Source organism: Ochlerotatus camptorhynchus, unplaced genomic scaffold (assembly GCF_037179485.1).
Source record: "Ochlerotatus camptorhynchus isolate MF236.1 unplaced genomic scaffold, CSIRO-AGI_Acam_v1.1 ptg000220l, whole genome shotgun sequence".
Taxonomy (NCBI): domain Eukaryota; kingdom Metazoa; phylum Arthropoda; class Insecta; order Diptera; family Culicidae; genus Ochlerotatus; species Ochlerotatus camptorhynchus.
This window is the reverse complement of record NW_027040710.1, coordinates 1889373-1910637: the sequence shown is the minus strand read 5'-3', so window position 1 is coordinate 1910637 and position 21265 is coordinate 1889373. Positions and strand designations below refer to the sequence as shown.

The 21265-nt window shown below is 36.9% G+C and overlaps 1 protein-coding gene across 3 annotated transcripts in view; it reads left to right on the top strand.

Moving 5' to 3' along the window:
• smog overlaps positions 1-21265 on the top strand; it is a 309749-nt gene that overhangs the window by 197391 nt on the left and 91093 nt on the right. For all 3 annotated transcript variants that reach the window (XM_065225017.1, XM_065225016.1, XM_065225015.1), the window contains exons 4-6: positions 9583-9831; positions 9897-10071; positions 10144-10212. In XM_065225017.1, the coding sequence (XP_065081089.1) occupies positions 9583-9831; positions 9897-10071; positions 10144-10212 (493 nt within the window). The remainder of the gene's footprint in view (positions 1-9582; positions 9832-9896; positions 10072-10143; positions 10213-21265) is intronic.

Below are 21265 nucleotides of genomic sequence, written 5' to 3'. Positions count from 1 at the left end.
TTTACAATAAATTCTATCGGTAGTATTTCAGAGTCAAAATTCATGGTAGTTTGGAACGAACTTTGATGAGTTTTTAACTATAACTCCAATCTTCCAACAATCTTCACACTGCCGTACTCTAACGGAACTATCAACTCTATGCTTTCATCTACTCCATCTATCGTATTAAAATTACCACTACAGCCTGTTATTTGAAATTAGCATCTTCAACTATGTAAATCGTTGACTTCACGTAGAAGTAATACTAAAAACATATAGTCAAAGTACATAACTCTGGATGGGAGCATACCATCAATTACTGTCAATGGTCGAAAGGTACAGTAGCAACACCTACCCCACCCGTGTCCCCTCGAGATCGTCAAGTTGACGATGACAGGAGCACATATCGTGGTAGGGGTAAACAATAGTTGCAATTTCCAAACCTACGACTGGATGCCTTCCTTCAAATAACAATTGAAGTGCGGTAAAAATCGGTAGAACTGTTTCAAACACACAGTTGGTACTTGAACGGGTCGGTTTTCATCTCTTTTTGCCAGTGGTGGCGGGGGGGGGGACACCCCTCACCATCCCTCTCCAAAGGGGGAGTTTGGTAAAGAGAGATGAAAAAACCAATTTGTACCTTCCTTAAAAAGTTGTCCTAGTTCGCTATTCTAATATCTATATACAATCTTCACACTGCCGTACTCTAACGGAACTATCAACTCTATGCTTTCATCTACTCCATCTATCGTATAAAAATTACCACTACAGTCTGTTATTTGAAATTAGAATCTTCAACTATATAACTCCAAGTCAATTGTAGGAAGGGTTTCATGGTAATTGTGGGAAGTGCTCCATGAATTTTTAGGAAAATTCAGAGTTGAAGTTGTTTATCGTTCTGAGGAAAACTTCATAACGATTGTGAAAAGGATTCCTGGTTAATTTATTATGAATATTCCAAATAAGTTCTGATAAGTCCAAATAAGTTCTGATAAGAATTTCTAGAGAGTTCTGAACATAACTTCGAAGAAATTCCGATGGTGTTGAATTCTGAGATTAGATCCCAAATATTTTAGGGAAATTTTCAAGGTAATTGTCCCAAGGGAACTCTGAGATGAATATCAAAGGAATAGGGGGTACAATTTCGATTTAATTTTTAAAAGATTTGAACGAATTTTAAATAGAATCATGCAGTGATGGCATAATCCTCACTCAAATGATTTTTTTTTTTGTTCTCAAGCGCTCAATATAACACACAGGCTTTTTTTCTATTTAGGAGATTTTTAGCCGTAGGCCGGTGGGAAGCCTTTGAAAGAGTTCCCCCTGCCACATTGCTGGAATGTCATACTACTTCAACATTTCATAATCTACTTAGCTAACGATATAAACAGTTAGTACAATAACACAGTAGACAGCATACGAAAGAGACATACTTAAAAGGTGCAAATTAAGACAAAAATAGCCAATAACAAAAACATAGCTTCACTGTAGAAAATTTGTGGGAGCCCCCGTCCAGCGAGGATGTTCTAACGGCCGAAAGGAATAAATCCTGTAATATAGCTTCGCCACCTTAAAAAAGCGCAGTACAGCTGCTTGGGTTGAGGGCCCGTCTCCTAGCATGCCCCGTACGTTGGCGGGCAGACCGTGGAGGCAACGAAGATGCTCGAATTGTTGGCATTAGCATAACACGTGCTCCACCGTCGAAGGATCATGGCAAATTTCACAGGTCTTCCTGAAGGGTCCTCCGCTGAAATCCCGTGAGATTAGGAGCCTGGAAAAGATCCTCTGGTCTCGTTGGTTCACAAGGTCCGTCCACTTTCCGATGACGCCTTTGATTTTCCTAATGAAAGGAAGTCTGGCGCTGGACCATTCTGTTGCCCACGCTGTCCGCACTGTGCAAGTGATCCATCTCTTCACGTCCTGCAACGGCACCTTGTGCGAGTACCGAGGACCGGATGGGCCTTATCCAGCTAGGTTGTCCGCCTCGATGTTCCCCGGGATCCTACAGTGCCCGGAAATCCATACGTAGGTAGTGTTTGGTGGCGCAACCTTTAGGATGCCCTGGATCCAGGGGTGGACCGGAACCTCCGACGAGAGGGCCTGAATAACACTGTGGGAGTCCACCAGGATCAGGATTGGACGATCCGCAGGGACCTTGACCGCATGAAAAATAGCTGCTGCTTCTGCCAATAACACCGAACATTGTTTTGGCAGATTCCGCTCGTTGGGGAATTGTCACCAGCGATTCCCATTCCGACTCCAGCTCTCGATCTTGACCCGTCCGTGTATGCGGATGCGGTACCGGAAAGGGAGAGTACTGGCTTCGACATAGCTGGCCTCGGCTGGCGTTGAGGGCAGAAGACAGGAGATTATGCGCGAGTCCGTACATCAGCCGGCTGTCTACGAAGGCCCGGGCAACACGGAAACGTACTTCTCTTTTGTTGGAGTGGTGTGGACGGGAGATTGTGCGGATGAGGTTGATCCTGCTGCGACAGCTGACCTTGACCCCTTGTCTGTCTGTCTGTCTGTCTGTCTGTCTGTCTGTCTGTCTGTCTGTCTGTCTGTCTGTCTGTCTGTCTGTCTGTCTGTCTGTCTGTCTGTCTGTCTGTCTGTCTGTCTGTCTGTCTGTCTGTCTGTCTGTCTGTCTGTCTGTCTGTCTGTCTGTCTGTCTGTCTGTCTGTCTGTCTGTCTGTCTGTCTGTCTGTCTGTCTGTCTGTCTGTCTGTCTGTCTGTCTGTCTGTCTGTCTGTCTGTCTGTCTGTCTGTCTGTCTGTCTGTCTGTCTGTCTGTCTGTCTGTCTGTCTGTCTGTCTGTCTGTCTGTCTGTCTGTCTGTCTGTCTGTCTGTCTGTCTGTCTGTCTGTCTGTCTGTCTGTCTGTCTGTCTGTCTGTCTGTCTGTCTGTCTGTCTGTCTGTCTGTCTGTCTGTTGTTTTTTGTAAAAAGTGTTCTGCACAGAATTTCAGGATTGCCATTAAAAAAAAATTTTGAGGGAATCCCAAAGGGTTCCAAAATATTATGTTGGAGGAATTCTGAAATGCACTCTTCAAATAAAAATTATTTTAAAGAAAATTCACGTGAACATTCCATAGAAATCCTTTAAACAGATCTTGGTGTCTTTACAATAATGGCTCATTAAAGCTATTGATTCTTACGGCACAATCGCATTCGATTTTATTCTTATTTGAAACGCATGCCAAACAACCGAGAAAATTTATAAAATTCCGGGAAAACCAGAGAAAAATTGTAAAATTTCTAATCGGGATTTTCTGGTCACCAATTGAAAAATACATATACAGTTTGAAATAATGTTCAAATTTGATTAAATGACTAATTCGACCTAAAGATCCATGGGGTTTAGCCTGATGGCATCTGCCCTCCCCCTAATTCGAAACCTGGCTAGGCCCATGCTTTCATCTCGGACTGCATTGCACACTCATAAGCGTGGAAGAATTGCAAATTGCTCGAATGGAAATAAAGCTGCTCCGGGCACTTGGGAAAGCATCGGCGTCGAGGACGACAACAACGCTGCTGACGCCAAGCTTTGCGTAACGCAAAGTGTGCTCTACTTTACGGAAGTAGCAGGAGGATGGTGAATGAGCGAGGAAAACATAACACCGCATTTGTGTTTGGCTGGCAGCAGTACCTACCTTTCCCATCCAGCGTGCTACTGTTATTGTTTATTGTAGTATGTCTGAGTACAAAAAAAAAATATGCGAAATAATATTTGTCTTCATTAAATAGCTCATTCACAGAATCTGGAATGCCACTTTGTTGGAAGAGGAGATTATGTCGGAAAGGTTTTAAGCGGATTACTTCTGTAAATGCGGTTAGCTTGTTTTGGTGGTTTACATTTCCACAAATCCCGTATTAAACAGTGCATGCGCTCACTAAGAAGACGATTCTCATTAAATTTGAAAATCTATATTAAACTTTTACGTACAAGCAACTTGTGCAGACGTGCAAGCCCCAAAGTGCAGAGCTATATATTTGATAACTTAATAATACGAAGATCATTTTCTACGAATGCGAGATTCTTATCTCGAAAGAATCACCGTATGTGTACCTCAGACACATGAAACACCCCAAAAGCAAAGCACTCTCCAAACACACTTCTTGCTTATCTTGCTTTCCAAACAAAGGAAAGAGACATCCCACCCACTCCCAGAGGGAGGGGGTGTGATGGTAACCAACTTGTTATTAAATTTCGTACATTCACCGAAAAGTGATTCTCCGTCTCACCATGAAGATGCTTTTCGCACCGGAACGGTGGAAACATGTAAAATACAAACGACGGCGAACAGTGGCATGAGCCATCGGGAGTGAATTAATAAAAATATTTAATAAATGAATTTCACTCCGTCACTTTTCGCATGTTTGCTTTTATCTAGGTGCAGGTAAACAGAGAAAGGTAGAGGGGACTCTTTATGTTCTTGGAAGAATTTATGTTCCTAGTGATGCAACAAAAATTAAACATTATGTAGATAACCTGATTCTACGGCTGACTTGGAATATCACGAAAGACATTTTCTCAGCTAGCGACGGTATTTGCAATATGCAAAATGTGGGATTTTGACTCATGACCTTCATCAGGTCGAGGGACATTGATGCTAACTAACCACTACATGGATTTGCGAGAGAAATTTTAAAATGTAGTAGTACGGTTTCCACAAATCGGTTGTGGAAACTTCTGTAGGATTTATTTCAATCATACACAAGTTGATGCTACTTTGGGAGATGAAAGTGTGCTACTTGAGAAACGGATAGAAGTATTAATTTGCTTCAAAGTTATGAATTTGTTTGTTTGTGGAATACTCCTAAGAGAAAGAATAAGTGATTAGATACCATTTCTCTCCTCTTAGTATTTTGTTATCACCCGAAACTCTAAGAACTCGGAGGCGAACCAGCCTCAGGCTGAAAGCCTCTCTAATAAAAAAAACTTAGCCTAACTTAACTCTAAGAACTGCCGACACTCTTAGATTTCAGGAACTGTGGAAACTCTCGATAGTGTTGACAACTTTTAAAATTTTCGAAGTACCAAAAACAGAGATGTCTGGTATACTGAGACCTTCGGAATTCTAGCAATTCTTGAAATAGCAAAAATACTTCATGTTACTGTCGAATCTTTAAGTTTCATGGATGCTTAAATAAAAGCTTCAAGAGTTCCAGGAGCTTCAGAAGCTTTTGGAAGCATTGGAACTCTTAAAATTTCAAAAACTCCTAGAGCTCCAGGATAATCAACCAATGTACAAACTATGAGAGGTTTTGTTATTCTAAGAAGTCAACAAATATTGAACGCAGTGTAACAGCTCGAGACTCCTGTAGAATTCTTATAGTCACTTCCAAGATCTCGAAAATAACTCAGTCTGATTTTTTTCCTGGATTTGTTTTCCGTACTGAGTACCAATGCTACCAACACCAGGAAGGCAGATCCCACACTTGAACCCTCCCGATCGACGCATCAAATTCATGGATTTTGGGACCAACGGCTTTACTTCCCTACTTTATGCCACAGAAAATTCCGACGGCACCGACTGGGATTGAACCCAGTCCTTTTGGAGTGAGAGGCAATCACGCTTGACGAATTTCACGCTAACTCGACAATTGGTTGGCAGCACCCTCTCAGATGTCAATGAAACTTTGTAAGTGTATAGATTTCGTCTACTTAAGCAACTTTTCATACTCATTTTCTTTAAAAAAAATCTAGACCAACATTTGGAAAGAGCAGAACTTTTTTGTCATCATTTTCTTCAAAAAATTATTACTCAATAATGTCAAGTCCTACAGAAATGTTGCCAAAGGATGATTTGTAGAGAAATAAATGAGCTTTTGTAAGAAAATATAAAAAAATAAAGCCTTCTACACTGAAAAAAATCCTTTTTAAAACTTAAAAAGTAGATTTCTCAAAAACACAATTTTGTTTTTAATCTGAAACTTTTTCTAAAGATACACATACCATTTATCTACAACTCTTTGATACATCCCAAGATGGGCACTTTAAAAGGAAAAAAGTTATTCAACAAAAACTTTTTCGTGTTCGCACTGGATAAAATCTATGATTTTTTTTTCAGGGTGCGAACGACAACATTTTGAAAGACGTGTTTCACGTCTATCACTAAATAAGATTTAGTTAAACTCCAAATGAAAAATAAAATAAGCTTACCACTACACCACCAGTGCCGCTGTCAAAGTCTGATCCATTCGAATCGCTTTCTATGTTGCAGAATCTCGAAAAAAAAAACTATTTGAACGCTACTTCTCCAACCGACATTAGGTGAAATGCTGAGGTGTTATGGTCTGGAAGCCTTTGCTCTGGTGCCACTTTGCATTTTCTGGAGAATACAAAAAATCATACAATGACAAAACTTCTTCTCCATGTGGAGAACCAAATTTCAAGCTAGACATCGAAATAGTGTCCGAGATTTACTCCCAAGAAAATTGGTAATGCAAGTCAGCCATCCTGACGGTGATTTGTGAACGCTGTATCGTATCACCTTAAGGGGAAAGTAAAACTCTTCCAGTTTGGACGCCAAACCTAAATTAAAATTGCACCATTGCAAATTAGCCAAACTGGGGAATTTTTAAATTTTTACTAACCTTCTGAAATGCAATGTTTTTGTAACATAATGATACTTTCACTATTGAAATAACAATTTCAGTGCAGAAATGGCGGTTGATTTACAAAATGGTGGATTCAAGATGGCGGGTCTTTTATTAAATGGTCGATCTTTCTGAATGCACTATTATTGTAATAGCAATGACAATTTCAAATCCAAGGTAGTTGATTATATAAAAAAAAATGATGATTCAAGATTTCAGAAGGTTTTCAAAACGATGGATTCAAGATGGTGGGTCGTTGATAAAATAGTGATTTATTTTCAAAATGTCCCTGCTGTCGACAGAAGCAGGTCACTCTAGATGTGTCACGCGATTGTCTGTTCACTCGGCAGCAACCTTTGTGTGGTCTTCCTCATATTCTTCATCAACAGTTCTTTCGGTCGATGCGTCTTCAACTTTGAAAAGCAACCGTTTCGTGATGAGTGTGTGAGTCATGACCACGTTTTGCGTCCATCAGGATTGCTTCCACTCGCTTACTATAAAAAAAATGTTTTTCGGAATTATGAAATCATTAGAACCGAAACTGGTAATTAGTACTAGTAAGCTACAAGAAAAGTTTGCAAACAAGGTGTTCAATACATAAAACCTGTCATTATGTCTCTCAGTGCGTCACAATCAGTGATTTAACGATTCGTGAGCGCTCACTCTGAGTGAATGCTCACGAGTCATAAATTCGCTGATTGTGACGTACTGAAAGCGAAATTGACAGGTTTTATGAGACAAATACATACTTTCTAACCTCTTCTTGTATCTGACAAGTACAAAACATCATTATAACATCAAATTATTCCATAAATTCAAAAAACATTTTGTATAGTGAAGTAAGTGGACGTAACCCTGGTGTCCATTGCTGTCATGGAAGCGTTCTTCCCCTTGTTTGCGATTCTGCCATACAATTGAACCACTGGAAGTGGATCCCGTTCTGATGGAGGAGGCTTATTGGATAGCGGAAAATAAATTGTTTATTGTAATGTACCTTTTGACTATATTTTTAACATGTTTTGCATAGTGAACAAGAATCCTCGGCTCAATAAACTTAATGCGAATGAGCCTTATCAAATAAATCAATACACAAAAAAAAATGGTGGATGATATCAAAATGGATATTGGATACGTGTAGAAATATTTGTAAATGTTGTTGTATAGTGATGATAATCTACTATTGCAATGGCAATTTCTATTAAAAATGGTGGCTGATCTTCAAAATGGAAGATTAAAGATGGTGGATGATTTTCAAAATGGCAGATTCAAGATGGTGGAACTTTTATAAAATGACGGTTCTTTCTGAATGCAATATTTTTGTAATTGGAATCACAATCATTTCTAATATAGCAAATTATTGAAAAAAATATAATTCACAACGGTAGTAGATTTTCAAAATTGTGGATTCAAGATGTTGAGTAGTTGATAAAATGCGAAGATGGTTCAAAATGGTAAAACAAAATGGCGGATAATAAAACTGGCGCTCAAAAATAAAAGTTCTAATTTTCCACGGGCCAACCCCTAGATTTGTGCCATAAGGTGAGAAAACCACTCTCTGAAAATTTCAGCTCATTCTGTTGTAACACGAGCTGGCCCTTTTAGTTTGAATTTTGTGGATGATTTTCAAAATAATGATTTATGCAATATTTTAACTGGGAAAAATTGGGTATAAAAATTTCGAGCATCTTAACACCCTCCAAATCGTGATTAGAACCTTATTTAAGGAGATAAATCGATGTATAGGTTTGGGAAACCCACCGGCCGACAAATAATGATTTATGAAATATTTTATTTTGGGAAATTCGGGTAAGAAAATTTAGAGCATCTGAAGACCTCCCAAATCGCGATTAGAGCCATATTTAAGGAGATAAATTTATTTAAAGGTTTGGTAAGCCCACCGGTCGACAAATAATGATTTATGAAATATTTTATGCTGGGAAATTTGAGAACGAAATTTTTGAGCATCTGAACAGCCCCCAAATCACGATAAGAGCCAAATTTACGATTTATAGGTTTGGGAAACCCACCGGCCGACAAGTAATGATTTACGAAATAATTTATACAGAGAAATTTGGGTATGAAAATTTCGAGCATCTGAACACCGCCGTAAGAGCCATATTAAGGAGATAAATCGATTTAATGTTGTGGCAATCTCACTGGCTGACAAATAATGATTTATGAAATATTCCATACAGGAAAATTTGGGTATGAAAATTTCGAGCATCTGAACACCCCTCAAATCACGATTAGAGCCTTATTTAAGAAGATAAATCGATTTAAAGGTTTGGGAAACCCACCGGCCGACAAATAATGATGATGAAATATTTTAAACTCAAAAATTTGGGTATGAAAATTTCGAGCATCTGAACAGCCCGCAAATCACGATTAGAGTCTTATTTAAGGAGATAAATCGATTTAAAGGCTTGGGAAACCAACCGGCCGACAAATAATTATTAATGAAATATTTTATACTGATACATTTTGATATGAAAATTTCGAGCATCTGAACACCCCCAAATCGCGATTAGAGCCTTATTTAAGAAGATAAATCGATTAAAAGGCTGGGGAAACCCACCGGCTGACAAATAATGATTTATGAAATATTTTAAACGCAGAAATTTGAGTATGAAAATTTCGAGCATCTAAAGGCCCCCCAAATCGCAATTAGAGCCTCATTTAAGGAGATAAATCGATTTAAAGGTTTGGGAAACCCACCGGCTGACAAATTATGATTCATGAAATATTTTACACTGGGAAATTTGGGTATGAAAATTTCGAGCATCTGAACACCCCCCCAAATCGCGTTTAAGCAACTTCAGATGATCAATCAATCAAGGCCATGCTGTTCCAGCACACTACGTCATTTGTCGTTTAAACAATTATAGTTAGGTATTCAAATTCATATGAACTATGAACTCCTACTCTTCTCCATGCTCAACCAAAACCCAGTCAAGATTGATGGCCATCCAAGCGTTCACATATCCGTTCTTTTCCCTTATTTTCCATAGGATCGTTGCCTCGGCATTCATAGCGGCCGACGTGGACCAATGCAACGACGCACTGGAAGGAATCTTTGGCCGGCGGCACATTTGCGATCGAGAGTCCACCTTCTGTCTGATGTCGGACACGATGGAATCAGCGGAAACCGCAAGCCGAGGGCAGTACACCTGCGTGTGCCGCGTTGGCTACTACATCCCGAACGAATCCATCCAGGGTTTCACCTTGGATAGGAACGAAGCGAATTTAACAAATTTCAGGTAAGTGGTCAGCAGATGATTCCCTTCAAGGACTTGATTTTGATATGAAATCATTCCATTTGCAGTTGCATCCCGTGCCCGAGCGCGTGCGAGTGTAATTGGGCCGGCAGCTGTACCAGTCCGGATGAGGACTTTAACATGGAAACGCTGATGAAGGCCACCATTGGTGCTATTTTGGGAGCATGTATGCTTTGTTGTTTAGTGTTAGCGTTAATCGTGTTCCGTCAACGAAAATGCAAGGTGAGTTCCTGCTGGATCTCAAATCGAGCAGAAACTTTCAACTGTATCTCTTTGCTTTTACTTTCATTTCAGACCATTGCAACGGGGATGTGGACCATTTTAGAGACAATTTTATTCGGAATTTTACTTTTGTATCTAGCGGTAAGTAACGAAATTGTTAACTTGTTCTGCTGATAATTGAATTTCCCGCTCACGTAATCCAATTTTCACCTCAAGTCACGGGAAGAAAAACGATCCCATGACAGCCAATTCGCAACTATTTTAGGAGACCGAACAAAAAACAAAAACGAAAGACCGCATGAAAAATCTCTTCTCCGTTGCTGACGTAAAAAATGAAAAGCAATTTTTATGACCGCGTCACACGCGTTGGCGCCTTTCTGGGGGAAAACCGAACCACACCAAAATCGACGAAACACCACTGAGAAACCAAAGCGCAAACCATCCTCATATTTCCATCTTCTCTCCCCTAAAAGCCCTAGGAGCAAACTTCGATGATAAACGAAAACTTTTGATTAAAAGTGCTACTCATAGTCGGGAGCCTCGAAATGGATGTACACTAAACGTTCGCCAACTGAAAGGGACTTTTTGATTTTTGTAAAAATAGCAACTATCTGAAGAAAGTGACCTTCTGACAAATTTTTGCCAGTTTGGTCAGCATTTGGTAACGGTATGTTAGAAGTTTTAAATTTTTCAAATAGTCCTTTTCAGTAAGCGAACGTTTAGTGTACCGATCACACCAGACCAGACCAGACCAGACCAGACCAGACAAGACCAGAAAAAAATAAATACATTAGGTGGGCAGTTTTTGCAACCTTCCCATTGTTTAGTAGCAGCAGTACAGCAGGTTAAGGTGGTTTCACCTTTGGCTCATTGTTTTCTTTGTTCCGTAAATTACCACCATTCATTCCACCGCGGGACGCTGCACAATGGGGCCGGTCCAGACAAAAACCCTGAAATTGACCTTTGAATTTTCATACCTTTTTGATTTTTCACTATATTTGAAGATATATTTGGCAAATTTTGAAGTACATCGGATGAAAATTCAAAATTGACCAAAATTGTAAAACATGAACTTTTAGTGAGACGTATGAAAATTATTTTTACGAAATATTTATGTGATTTGTGCATAAGAAACAGTTTTCTAGACTGAAAAATACGTTTTCCGCATAAAATACAATAGAAACTAATTGTAGAAAGGAGTAAGCATTTTTGATAAGCATTAAATAAAACATAAGTTTAAAAATCATATAAATGTTCTTTTTTGTTACTGAAGTAGTTAATAGTTTTTTTTTTGTTTTTGTCGAAAATTTGTAATTTTTTTTAGTGCGTTTATTTTTTCTGAAAAGGCAATACAGTTTCCCACAACTTTGTCTCAGACGTCATTTCGATTAGATGAGCCTTCTTCTTGATTTATGTAGTAATTCTCGTTGAAACCAGGCCGCCATTGACACATGACCTTTCAATATTTAAATATACCCGCTCGAAACTGATGAAAAAATTAGACTGTCACTTTCCTTATTAATGGACCCGTCGCTCATCAAGGGGCCTTACAATATTAAAAAAAGTTGAATTTCTAGCAATTCTTGACATATTTATCATGTTAAATCTTTGGAGCTAAGGAAAGTGGCAATCTCATTTTTTCATCAGTTTCGACCAACTAAGCGGATATATTTAAATATTGAAAGACCATATGAACTATTTGTTTCGTTCAATAATTCATTTGATAAGGCTCAATCGAAAAACTTTACAGAGCCGATAAATCTTGTTCACTATATAAAACTCGTAAAAATATGGTCAAAACGTACAAGACAATAAACACTTTATCTTCCGCTATGCAATAAGCTTCCTCCATCAGAACGGGATCCGCTGTCAGTGGATTCATTGTATGGCAGTATCGCCAACGGGAGGCAGAGCGCTTCCATTGCAGCAATGGACGCAAAACGTGGTCAACACTCACACAGTCATCACGAAACGGTTGCTTTTCAAAGTCGACGACGCATAGACCCAAAGAACTGCACAGGACCACCCAATGGTTGTGCCGAAAAAAACAGACGATCGCGTGACACACATCGAGAGTGGCCTGTTTCTGTCGACAGCCAAGCGAACGCTGACCATATGTCAATGGCGGCCTGGTTTCAACGAGAATTACTCTATTGCTTCTAGTGAACTGTCAATGTAGCGTTAAGTTTCATGGAGTTCCAAGAGGGAAAAGTAACATCGATTTGGCAATTGGCGTGGAACTGCTCTATTTACTGTGCAATTATAATAACAAGGCGTCGGAGATTTTTCTGAAGCAGCCACCTAATTTAGACAGAATCCTTAATATTCAATTCAAATCTGGACGGATTGTGACTCTATTTTGTTCTATTAATTTCGTAAAGTGCGGTTGAAAAATATACTAAAAGGTGCACAATAACACATCTCCCTGGGGTGAACATTTATATTTATCGATAGATATTGACACAGTTTTTTTTTTCAAAGTATTTATGGTAACCAAGAGTAATTGTAACTTACAACTACTTTAAAAATTTAAGAAAATAATTGGAAGCATTCCTAGAGAATTCAGTTCTTTGTATTTTGAAAACAATTTTAAAAGTGTTGTCAGAATAAAGGCATAGAAATTCAAACTTATAATTTCCATAATTTCGAAGATCATGGGCGAATTCTGATGATCATTTCAAAGGAATTTGGAACAATTCTTAGGAAAAACTAAGGAGTTTTACAGACATTTTTTGTAAAATTATGTGTGTTGGCCGTTGTCTAGTGTTAAGTGCTCAGTCTGTTCAACCTCTGGCTGAAGACGGTGTCAATTATCTTTATAACTGTATAGATGATTCCAAGAGTTTTTTTGCAGCGAATTTCATTTTTAAAAAAAGGCTAATTGGAAAAGAATATAAAAGAAAATCACATGTAATAGAAAATTGAATAAAAGTTGAAAATGATAAATCATCAAAATTATCACACTAAAGCTTCATGTTAGATAGCATTTCCAACCAACTCTGAAAATAGTAATCTTGACGTATGAAGTAACATAAAAACACTATGAGTGTAGAACTTCAAGTCAAATGTACACGGATATGAAAAACAACCCATAATTAAGTGCTTTCCTCTCAATTCCCGGGTTCAGCCCAATAATACAAATTTGAGTAACTCGCATTTCTTCTTCTTCTTCTTCTTCTTCTTCTTCTTCGCATTTCAAGTTTATTGCTTAAATCGCATATTAGCTTATTGCGTGCTCTCAACTTAGTGTTCTAGATGCACTTCCACAGTTATTAATTGAGAGCTTTCGATGCCTGTACCATTTTTGCATTGGTATAATTGTATGGCAAGTTCAATCATACTTCTATGCCCAGGGAAGTCGAGAAATTTTCCAACCCGAAAAATTCCTAGACTGGGCCGGGAATCGAACCCAGCCACCTCCAGCATGGTCTTGCTTTGTAGCTGCGCCTTTACCGACTGAGCTAAGGGAGGGCCCAGTAATTTGCATATAGCAGTTTCCATTTAACTCCAGGAAATAAATTACTTACTCTTTAGTATATTCTATCCAAAATTAAAAATATGAGAATATGCAATTTACTCAAAAGTAACTTATTAGGCTGGACTATATCGTTGGGACAAATCTCTCGTTTCTTTTTTGGCAACAATAACGAGTGCAAGTGAGAGGTTCAACTCAAAATAAAGAACTAAAATTTTGGGTAGTATTTATTCTCCATGTAGGAAGAGTTCCAATGTTGTTTTAAGAAGAGCTCGACGGAAAATCTTAAGGATAGTTCGGTGTTGCAGTTGTTGGTTGTTCTTAGGAAAATTCCATCACGATTTTGAAAAGGATTTCTGGTCCTGTTCTAATGCAAATTCCAAATAAGTTCTGAGAAGGGTTTCTAATGAGTTCTAATGATTCAAGAAAATTCCGAGGAGATTGAGTCCTAAGCATAGTTTCAAAATAGTTCTAAGGTGAATTCTAAGGTAATTCTAAAAATAATTTACTTGGAGTGAATTCTCAAGAGATTTTCAAGTGAATTCTGAGAAAATCCCAAGATAATCAAATTTTGATGGTAGAATTACCAACACATTATGTAGTAGTAGTTGGAATTTAGAAAATTTTCAAGAAACAGTCATTTCTCGATACAACTAACTTTTTTTATTTTTATTTCGTTACGTTGTCGAAGAAATATAAACAGTGATTGAAAAATCACATAACAGTGTCATTGAAACTGTCCACACAAATTTAATTCATTCGAAAAAATACACATGAATTAATAATACACATTTTTAAATACCTTTTTAAAAATGATCAATTACAGCCCAAATTTATTATAATACAGCAATGACCCAATTTTATCAGCCCTCTATATTTTCTTCAAAATTTTCATCTGAATATCCTTGGAGTTCTTATCCAAAAACCATCGCAAATATCCATTAAATATCATCCTTGAATTTTCCCATCATTTCAGAGCGGTTTTCTCTGGTGAACCTTTGAAATTTTCTCCACAAATCTTTGTAGAGCACTGTAAACATATTATCCTGAAATAATATCGACATTAACCCTACATTTCTTGTTTGATTCGTTATGCATATTTAATTTATTATCGTGGAATGTTCGTTAGATTTTGATTCTACATGACTTAAAATTACATTAAATTGATTCTTAGAATTTTTATGAAATTCACCACGGAAATGCAAGGTTGCAAAGACTCATTTCAGCTAAAACAATGTTTTTCTAAATTTTGAAATAATTAGATGCCATGATCAAATTTTGAATTGGTATGATACAAGAAGAGGTTGCAAAGAATGTGTTTGACATATTAAACCTGTTTATTTCACTTCATGAGAGTCACAATCAGCGATTTTTCACAAACTCACTCACTCACTCACTCACTCACTCGGCGATCAGCAAATCGCTGATTGTGACTCATAGAAAGCAAAATTTACAGGTTTTATGTTTCCAACGCATACTTTGTAACCTCTTCTTGTAAGTTACAAGTAAAACATGCCATCATACCATGTTTTGGTTTTATTATTCCGAAAAACATTATTTTAGCTGAAATGAGTCTTTGCAACCTTGCGGAAATGTTCAGTGGCGTCCATGACGACAATAATACCCGATGCGAATATATGTTGGATTTCACCACTTCTACGATCTTTTAGGATTTTTATCATATTGATTAAAAATGTCGAACACTAATTTTTCTTTATTACAATCTCACACATGTCAAACCAAACAAACAGCCAAGTCCCGTTTATCCTCATTGAAATCAATTGGCATTTTGATAATTGAAAAAAAAAACGTTCAGCGAGATTGTCCCATTGTAGATCGCAATTTAATTAGTAGTTTCATTAATATCTTCTTCCATTCGAACCAATTGAAGAACACCTCAAAAAAAAAATTCAAACACAACGGCAAGGTATTTTAAAAATAAAATGAAAAGAATTTTGCATGTAGTACATATCTCAAAAATCTTGTTATCTCAATTTGTAAACCATGTTCCTGAATATTTTCATTGAATTAGGACAGTTCCCATAGTGCTTTCCATCTCGTCATCATTTTAAACCTTTCCGGCTCTGAAAAGCTTCTGCGTTTGAGCGTTGATAAATAAATGAATTGATAAAATACAAATCACTTTAAACATTGTCAAACAGTTGGTTTATTAAAAAAAAGAAGTAGAAAATATTATCAGAAGCAATACCGCAGTGAATGATATAAGTTGACCTCGCAAATGATGTAATAGTTTTTCGGTCTTTTTTATTTCGTGTTCTGTCTGCGCTTTCAGCAATACCAGCAAGCTTTTTATTTATAAATTATAACATTTTATAACGACGCACACACTTGCCTCGATTCTCCCCAATTCCCGTTCAGCAGAAGTCAAGTATGAGAGGAAATGCGCGCTTCTTATTAACTTTTAGTCTATCCATATTCCGAAGCATGGAGATAGCAGTGGTCTGAAAATAGCAACGTTCGTGGTTCGAGTCGGCAACCTTTTTTTTTATCGGCATGATTCATTTCACTCACTAATACTCTCTCTTTCTCCATTTTCTTTTATTGGACTGCAGATCGGTATATGACATCCTCCGTTCATGTGATATCCACTAACATCCTGCGATGATACATCTTGCATCCTTCGGTTGGGTGTTCGATTTATGTATTATTGATCCTACTATTCACTTCAAATTCTTTACAATGTGAGAATTAAGTAGCTTAATGTTCAGAAATGTATAACAGAAGTCGCTTAATTTTCTCTCAATAATGATGTCCCTATGAAAACCTGCAAGTCCTTAAGATTTGGAATGGGATTCACATTAGAATGGTCCTAAGATCTTACTCAGAATTATCTCGTAAATCTCCCAACATTATCTTCGAATATATGACAAACAAATACATTTAATTTTCCTCGGGATTTTCTTTGAATACTCTCCCAATTTCTCGTGGAACTATTATATTTATAGCATTTCACACAAATATTAATTGAGAGGTTTCGATGTATGTACCATTTTTGCATTAGTATAATTGTGTGGCAAATACTCTATGTGCAGGGTAATCGAGAAATTTTCCAATCTGAAAAATTCCTAGATCGGACCGGGAATCGAACCAAAAATCAATTTTAAGCGCCATTTCATGAAATTTATATATATAACGAGTTAACTAAAACATATAATCTATGGAATTTGTTAAATTTTGAAAATATACGTTTGACAAGTATGAACGACAATCACAACCCGATGATCGTACACTCGTCTTTTTTACACGGTTTTTTGCGATTTACACGGTACGTTTTTAACGATTTCTCGAATTTCTCGTCGTACCAATAGTCCAATAGTACGTATAGTGCTAACTGTGGAATTCATGGGCTTCTGCGAGTTTTTAATGGAGTAGAGCTATTCAAAGTCCTAGAATTAAATTTTGGTTCCCATGTCTGAGATTTATCTGATCATTAAATATTTAAGATCTCAAAAAGAAACCTACCCGAGTTACAATCTTGTTACAAATCGATTGAGGTAACTTCAATGTGACAATGTGACAATGTGACAATATAACCTATCGATTTGATTCCAATCACATTATCCGTTTCAAGCTAAAGGTAATCGAATTGCATACTTTAAAAAAAAATCACAACTTTGGTGTGAATACAGAATTTTTTAAAATATGTCTTTATGGATTATAGCATGCTATAATTACAAATTGCATCAAAATCCGATTTTTTAAAAACATTTAAGCATGTGAAAAATCAAAATCTCCTCCATCTATCGTATAAAAATTACCACTTTAGTCTGTTATTTGAAATTAGCATCTTCAACTTTGTAAATCGTTGACTTCACGCAGAAGTAATACTAAAACACATAGTCAAAGTATAAATTTATTGTTTAATAATTTAAATGCCATTCAAACATTATGCAGATTATATGCAAGCGATCAAACATTTTATAATTTTCGAAAGAGTTCGACATTTTCTGTATACTGCATAAAAGTACACTAATTACACAAAAGTATTTTTTTTATTCATCCCTTCATGATTTTCAGAAATTTTTAAGGCTTAAAGTTTCTTAAATATTTTGTTTTAATATTGAATAAAAAAGCTTACTAATGTTTTAAAATATAATTCACAACTTTTTCAATTATGTCTTATAACGTTGTTTGTCCTTTTAGTTCTACTTGAACTAGCCAAAGGCAATAAATCTCCTTAATAAAGATTAAAAAAAAATAATTCTACTGCTATTGTATCACTTTCACTATCACTTTTAAAAACCTATATCAGATACGTATTTTGATGACTACTTGCAAACTTTTTCAGTGTCTAGTCATAGATCAAATTAGACATTTTCAAGGTAATTTTTAATTTATCGAACCATCCTAGGCAATGTCATGTTCAAATAAAGGTATTTTAATTTCAAAATCGGATTAGGTGCCCTAAAGTTATGTACAGCATAATTTGAGTGCTTATGAATTTTTGTCCAGCTTTCGTATGGAGTGGATCCATAGTGGAGCATGCAACTTGATATATTTGCCCAAGCTGTCTCTGTGCGCCACCCAGTTGGTACTCCGCGAAATTAGGGAAATTTTTTGATAGCACCAATAAAATGAAGTACCCTGCTTCTAGCACTACCCACGCACCAGGCTAAATGGGTCTGTAATTGAGGTGATTGCAGTGGGATGGTACCTCAGCGTGGTGCGATTTGCGTCATAGGCAGTGAATAAACGCCCATTATGTCGGCATTGTTGTGTGTGTGTGATACGTTCCACGGTCGGCTCTTGTAGTTAACCTTGAGAATGTATGAACTGTTATGGTCGGATGGTTATGCAAATTGTACTGCCATCCGCCTATAGCAGTCCATACACTCTACATGTACAACAAATGATAATGATAGAAATTGAAATTATGTTTTAGTTCTACTTGGGCAGTACAGTTCTTCAAATTTCTCTCTTGTTGAACTTTGAAGCATTTGTACGTGCACTGGGGACGTACAAATGCTTCAAAGTTCAACAAGAGAGAAATTTGATTAAATTATTCCATATTATAGGAAAACATCTAATCAGCACCGGTGGTATAGTGGTAAGCGTGATTGCCTGGGTTCAGTTCCAGTCGGTTACCGCCGGAATTTTGTGATCCATAAAATCTCTGTTCACTCCTTCCTTCGGAAGTGAAGTAAAGCCGTTGCACTATGGGCAAAAATAGGTCCAAAATTACCTAAAATTCAATATCTCAACAGCACGCTGAATTCCGGCCATGAAAAACGACTTATCCGGAGGGAAATCGTCCGGGGAATCGATTATACGTGGTCCCATAGACCGGAGAGCCTTGTAGCTATGTGTTTTGGACCATTTTACCCCCTACTTTTTGGAGGAAATGTTTTTTCACAGCTCTATTTTTCGTAAAACATAAGCACTTTATGCATGGTTTTATAATACTATGTCTTTAAACAACAGTTCATAAGATATTATGGGAATACGGGGTACACTTTATTGGGGAGTAAGGGGTAAAAGTGAAAATACAATCAATGTTTTTTAATACTAAAATCATTTATTTTTTATCAATATCATATCATCCATATGCCAAAATCAGAGCCATTTTCCCTATTGCTTGCGAAAGAAAACAGCGACTTCTTCTTTTGGTCTGATCATCTTATTTTTCAATTTATATCCCGATTAGCAATTTCTCGGTTTGTCCCGACTTTAGTGAACGAGTAAATTTTCCCTCGATTTTCTAGGAAAAAAATCTTAAATACCGTAGAACCCCGTTGAATAGCTGAAATTGCATTTAAATGACGCTCAGTATGAATTTGTTTAACGGGTATCCATCCCTACAGTGCCCAATGGCGCTACGCAATGTAATGCAATTGTGACTTGAATTCGACTCAGATATTGAGCTACTTTTATTGGCCGTGTAGAATAGGTATTTTTTTCTCAATTTTCGTCATATTCGAGCAGATTTTTGAGGAAAATTTGACTCACACAGTGAGTAACCCAACTTTCACGATATTAAGTGGTGGTGAGAACTGGTGATCCTCCAGGTTAACTAGTCTAGAAAAAAAATCTTTGATCCTACAAGGGCGCAAAGGGCAATGCTAAATGAGTAACCAGTTCCAAAATCACCATGGTCTTCATCAAAGTTGTTCAGAGTTCAGAATTAGGTCTTACAGGTGGCACTAATAAATTATTTGCTTAACTTGACATTTTAATTAGATAGGAGGTTTCTGCCTTTGGAACAGTTTTTCAAGTGAAAGAGACTTATTGGATGGTGTACATCACACTAGTATACTTTTTAACTTCTTATTGCTAGTGTACAATTCCACTTCTTTAACTTGCGACTTCGACTAGATACACACTAGGATTATTTCACCGAAATCTGTGAAATTTTACCGAAATCTCAACAGCTGAACGTTCACAGATTTCCTGTAATTTTTCACCGAATATCTGTGAAAAATTACTGGCAATCTGTGAAAAATCACCGAACAGTTTACCGAACGTTCAGCTGTTGAGATTTCGGTAAAATTTCACAGATTTCGGTAATATAATCTTAGTGTCTAGAAGGTAGCGGTCTTGAACAAAGTTGTTCTTATGAATAATTAGAATAATTAGAATAATTAGATGATGAACTCTTAGTTCAGAATTCACTCACCATGTTGTTGTTGTTGTTTATTGATATTCACTTCTATCGTATCTCACTCGAAAAAAATCACTAACCACTAGTGCTATTTGATACTAATGCTTAAATCGATATCTTGACTAGATAAAAGCTTGCTGTCAACACGACCAATTGTATAGTGGACAGCTCAGTTCTAAATTCTAACACCAGGCCCGACGAGTATGCGATTTGACTTATAATGACTTGTTTTAACTTGAAAGCTCAACTAGATAAATGGTTGCTGTTTTTGACAAAGTTGATCAGGTTTATAATACCTATCGTATGGTGGCCAGTTTAGTTGAAAATTTCTTCACCAGTGACAATTGACTTGTTACTTTTGACCGAGTTGTGCAGATGCACAAGACCTATTGGATGGTGCACAGTTTAGTTCAGAATTCTGTCACCAGGCAAGTAAAGGTGCCTTTGAAATAATAAAGCTTTAAATTTAAATTTTGATAATTTCTTCTTATTATTCTTAGTTATTACATCCCAACTGGAACTTTGCTTTTGTCTTCAACTTGCATTTTATCTGCTGTTTAGGGACTACCGTCGATACTTGTACAATGGAGATTATACGAATGTAACGTATTGGCTTGTAACGTAGTGATTTGTCAGTATACGATTTACAACTTATACATCAGCAAAACAAAGCCGGACAAAGACTTATCAAAATGGTACCATAATGTATGCAAATACAGCTCTATACCTGGTGTAAACGAGGATAAATCAGTTCAAGCTCACAAAAATATGTTAATATGAAACCAATTAAATGACGTTAAATTAATTTAACTACAGCGTTCGCTATTTGATAGGTTTTTGTTTGAACACATATAAAGGACAAATTCAGTTTAGCTGTCATAATTTTGCAACAGTAAAATGTAATAATATGGGGTGACGTATGTATTTTAAACCGTTTAGTATACAATTTTCAGTAGGTACCTGAAAATTGGTTTAAATGTTAGGAACCTAATTTTGAATGGGATGAGAAACAAATTTTGAAATAAGATAATTGAATTCAATTAAGGATATTGAATGTCCCCTAATTTCAAAAGTTTGAATTGAATGTTTGTTTATTTCAG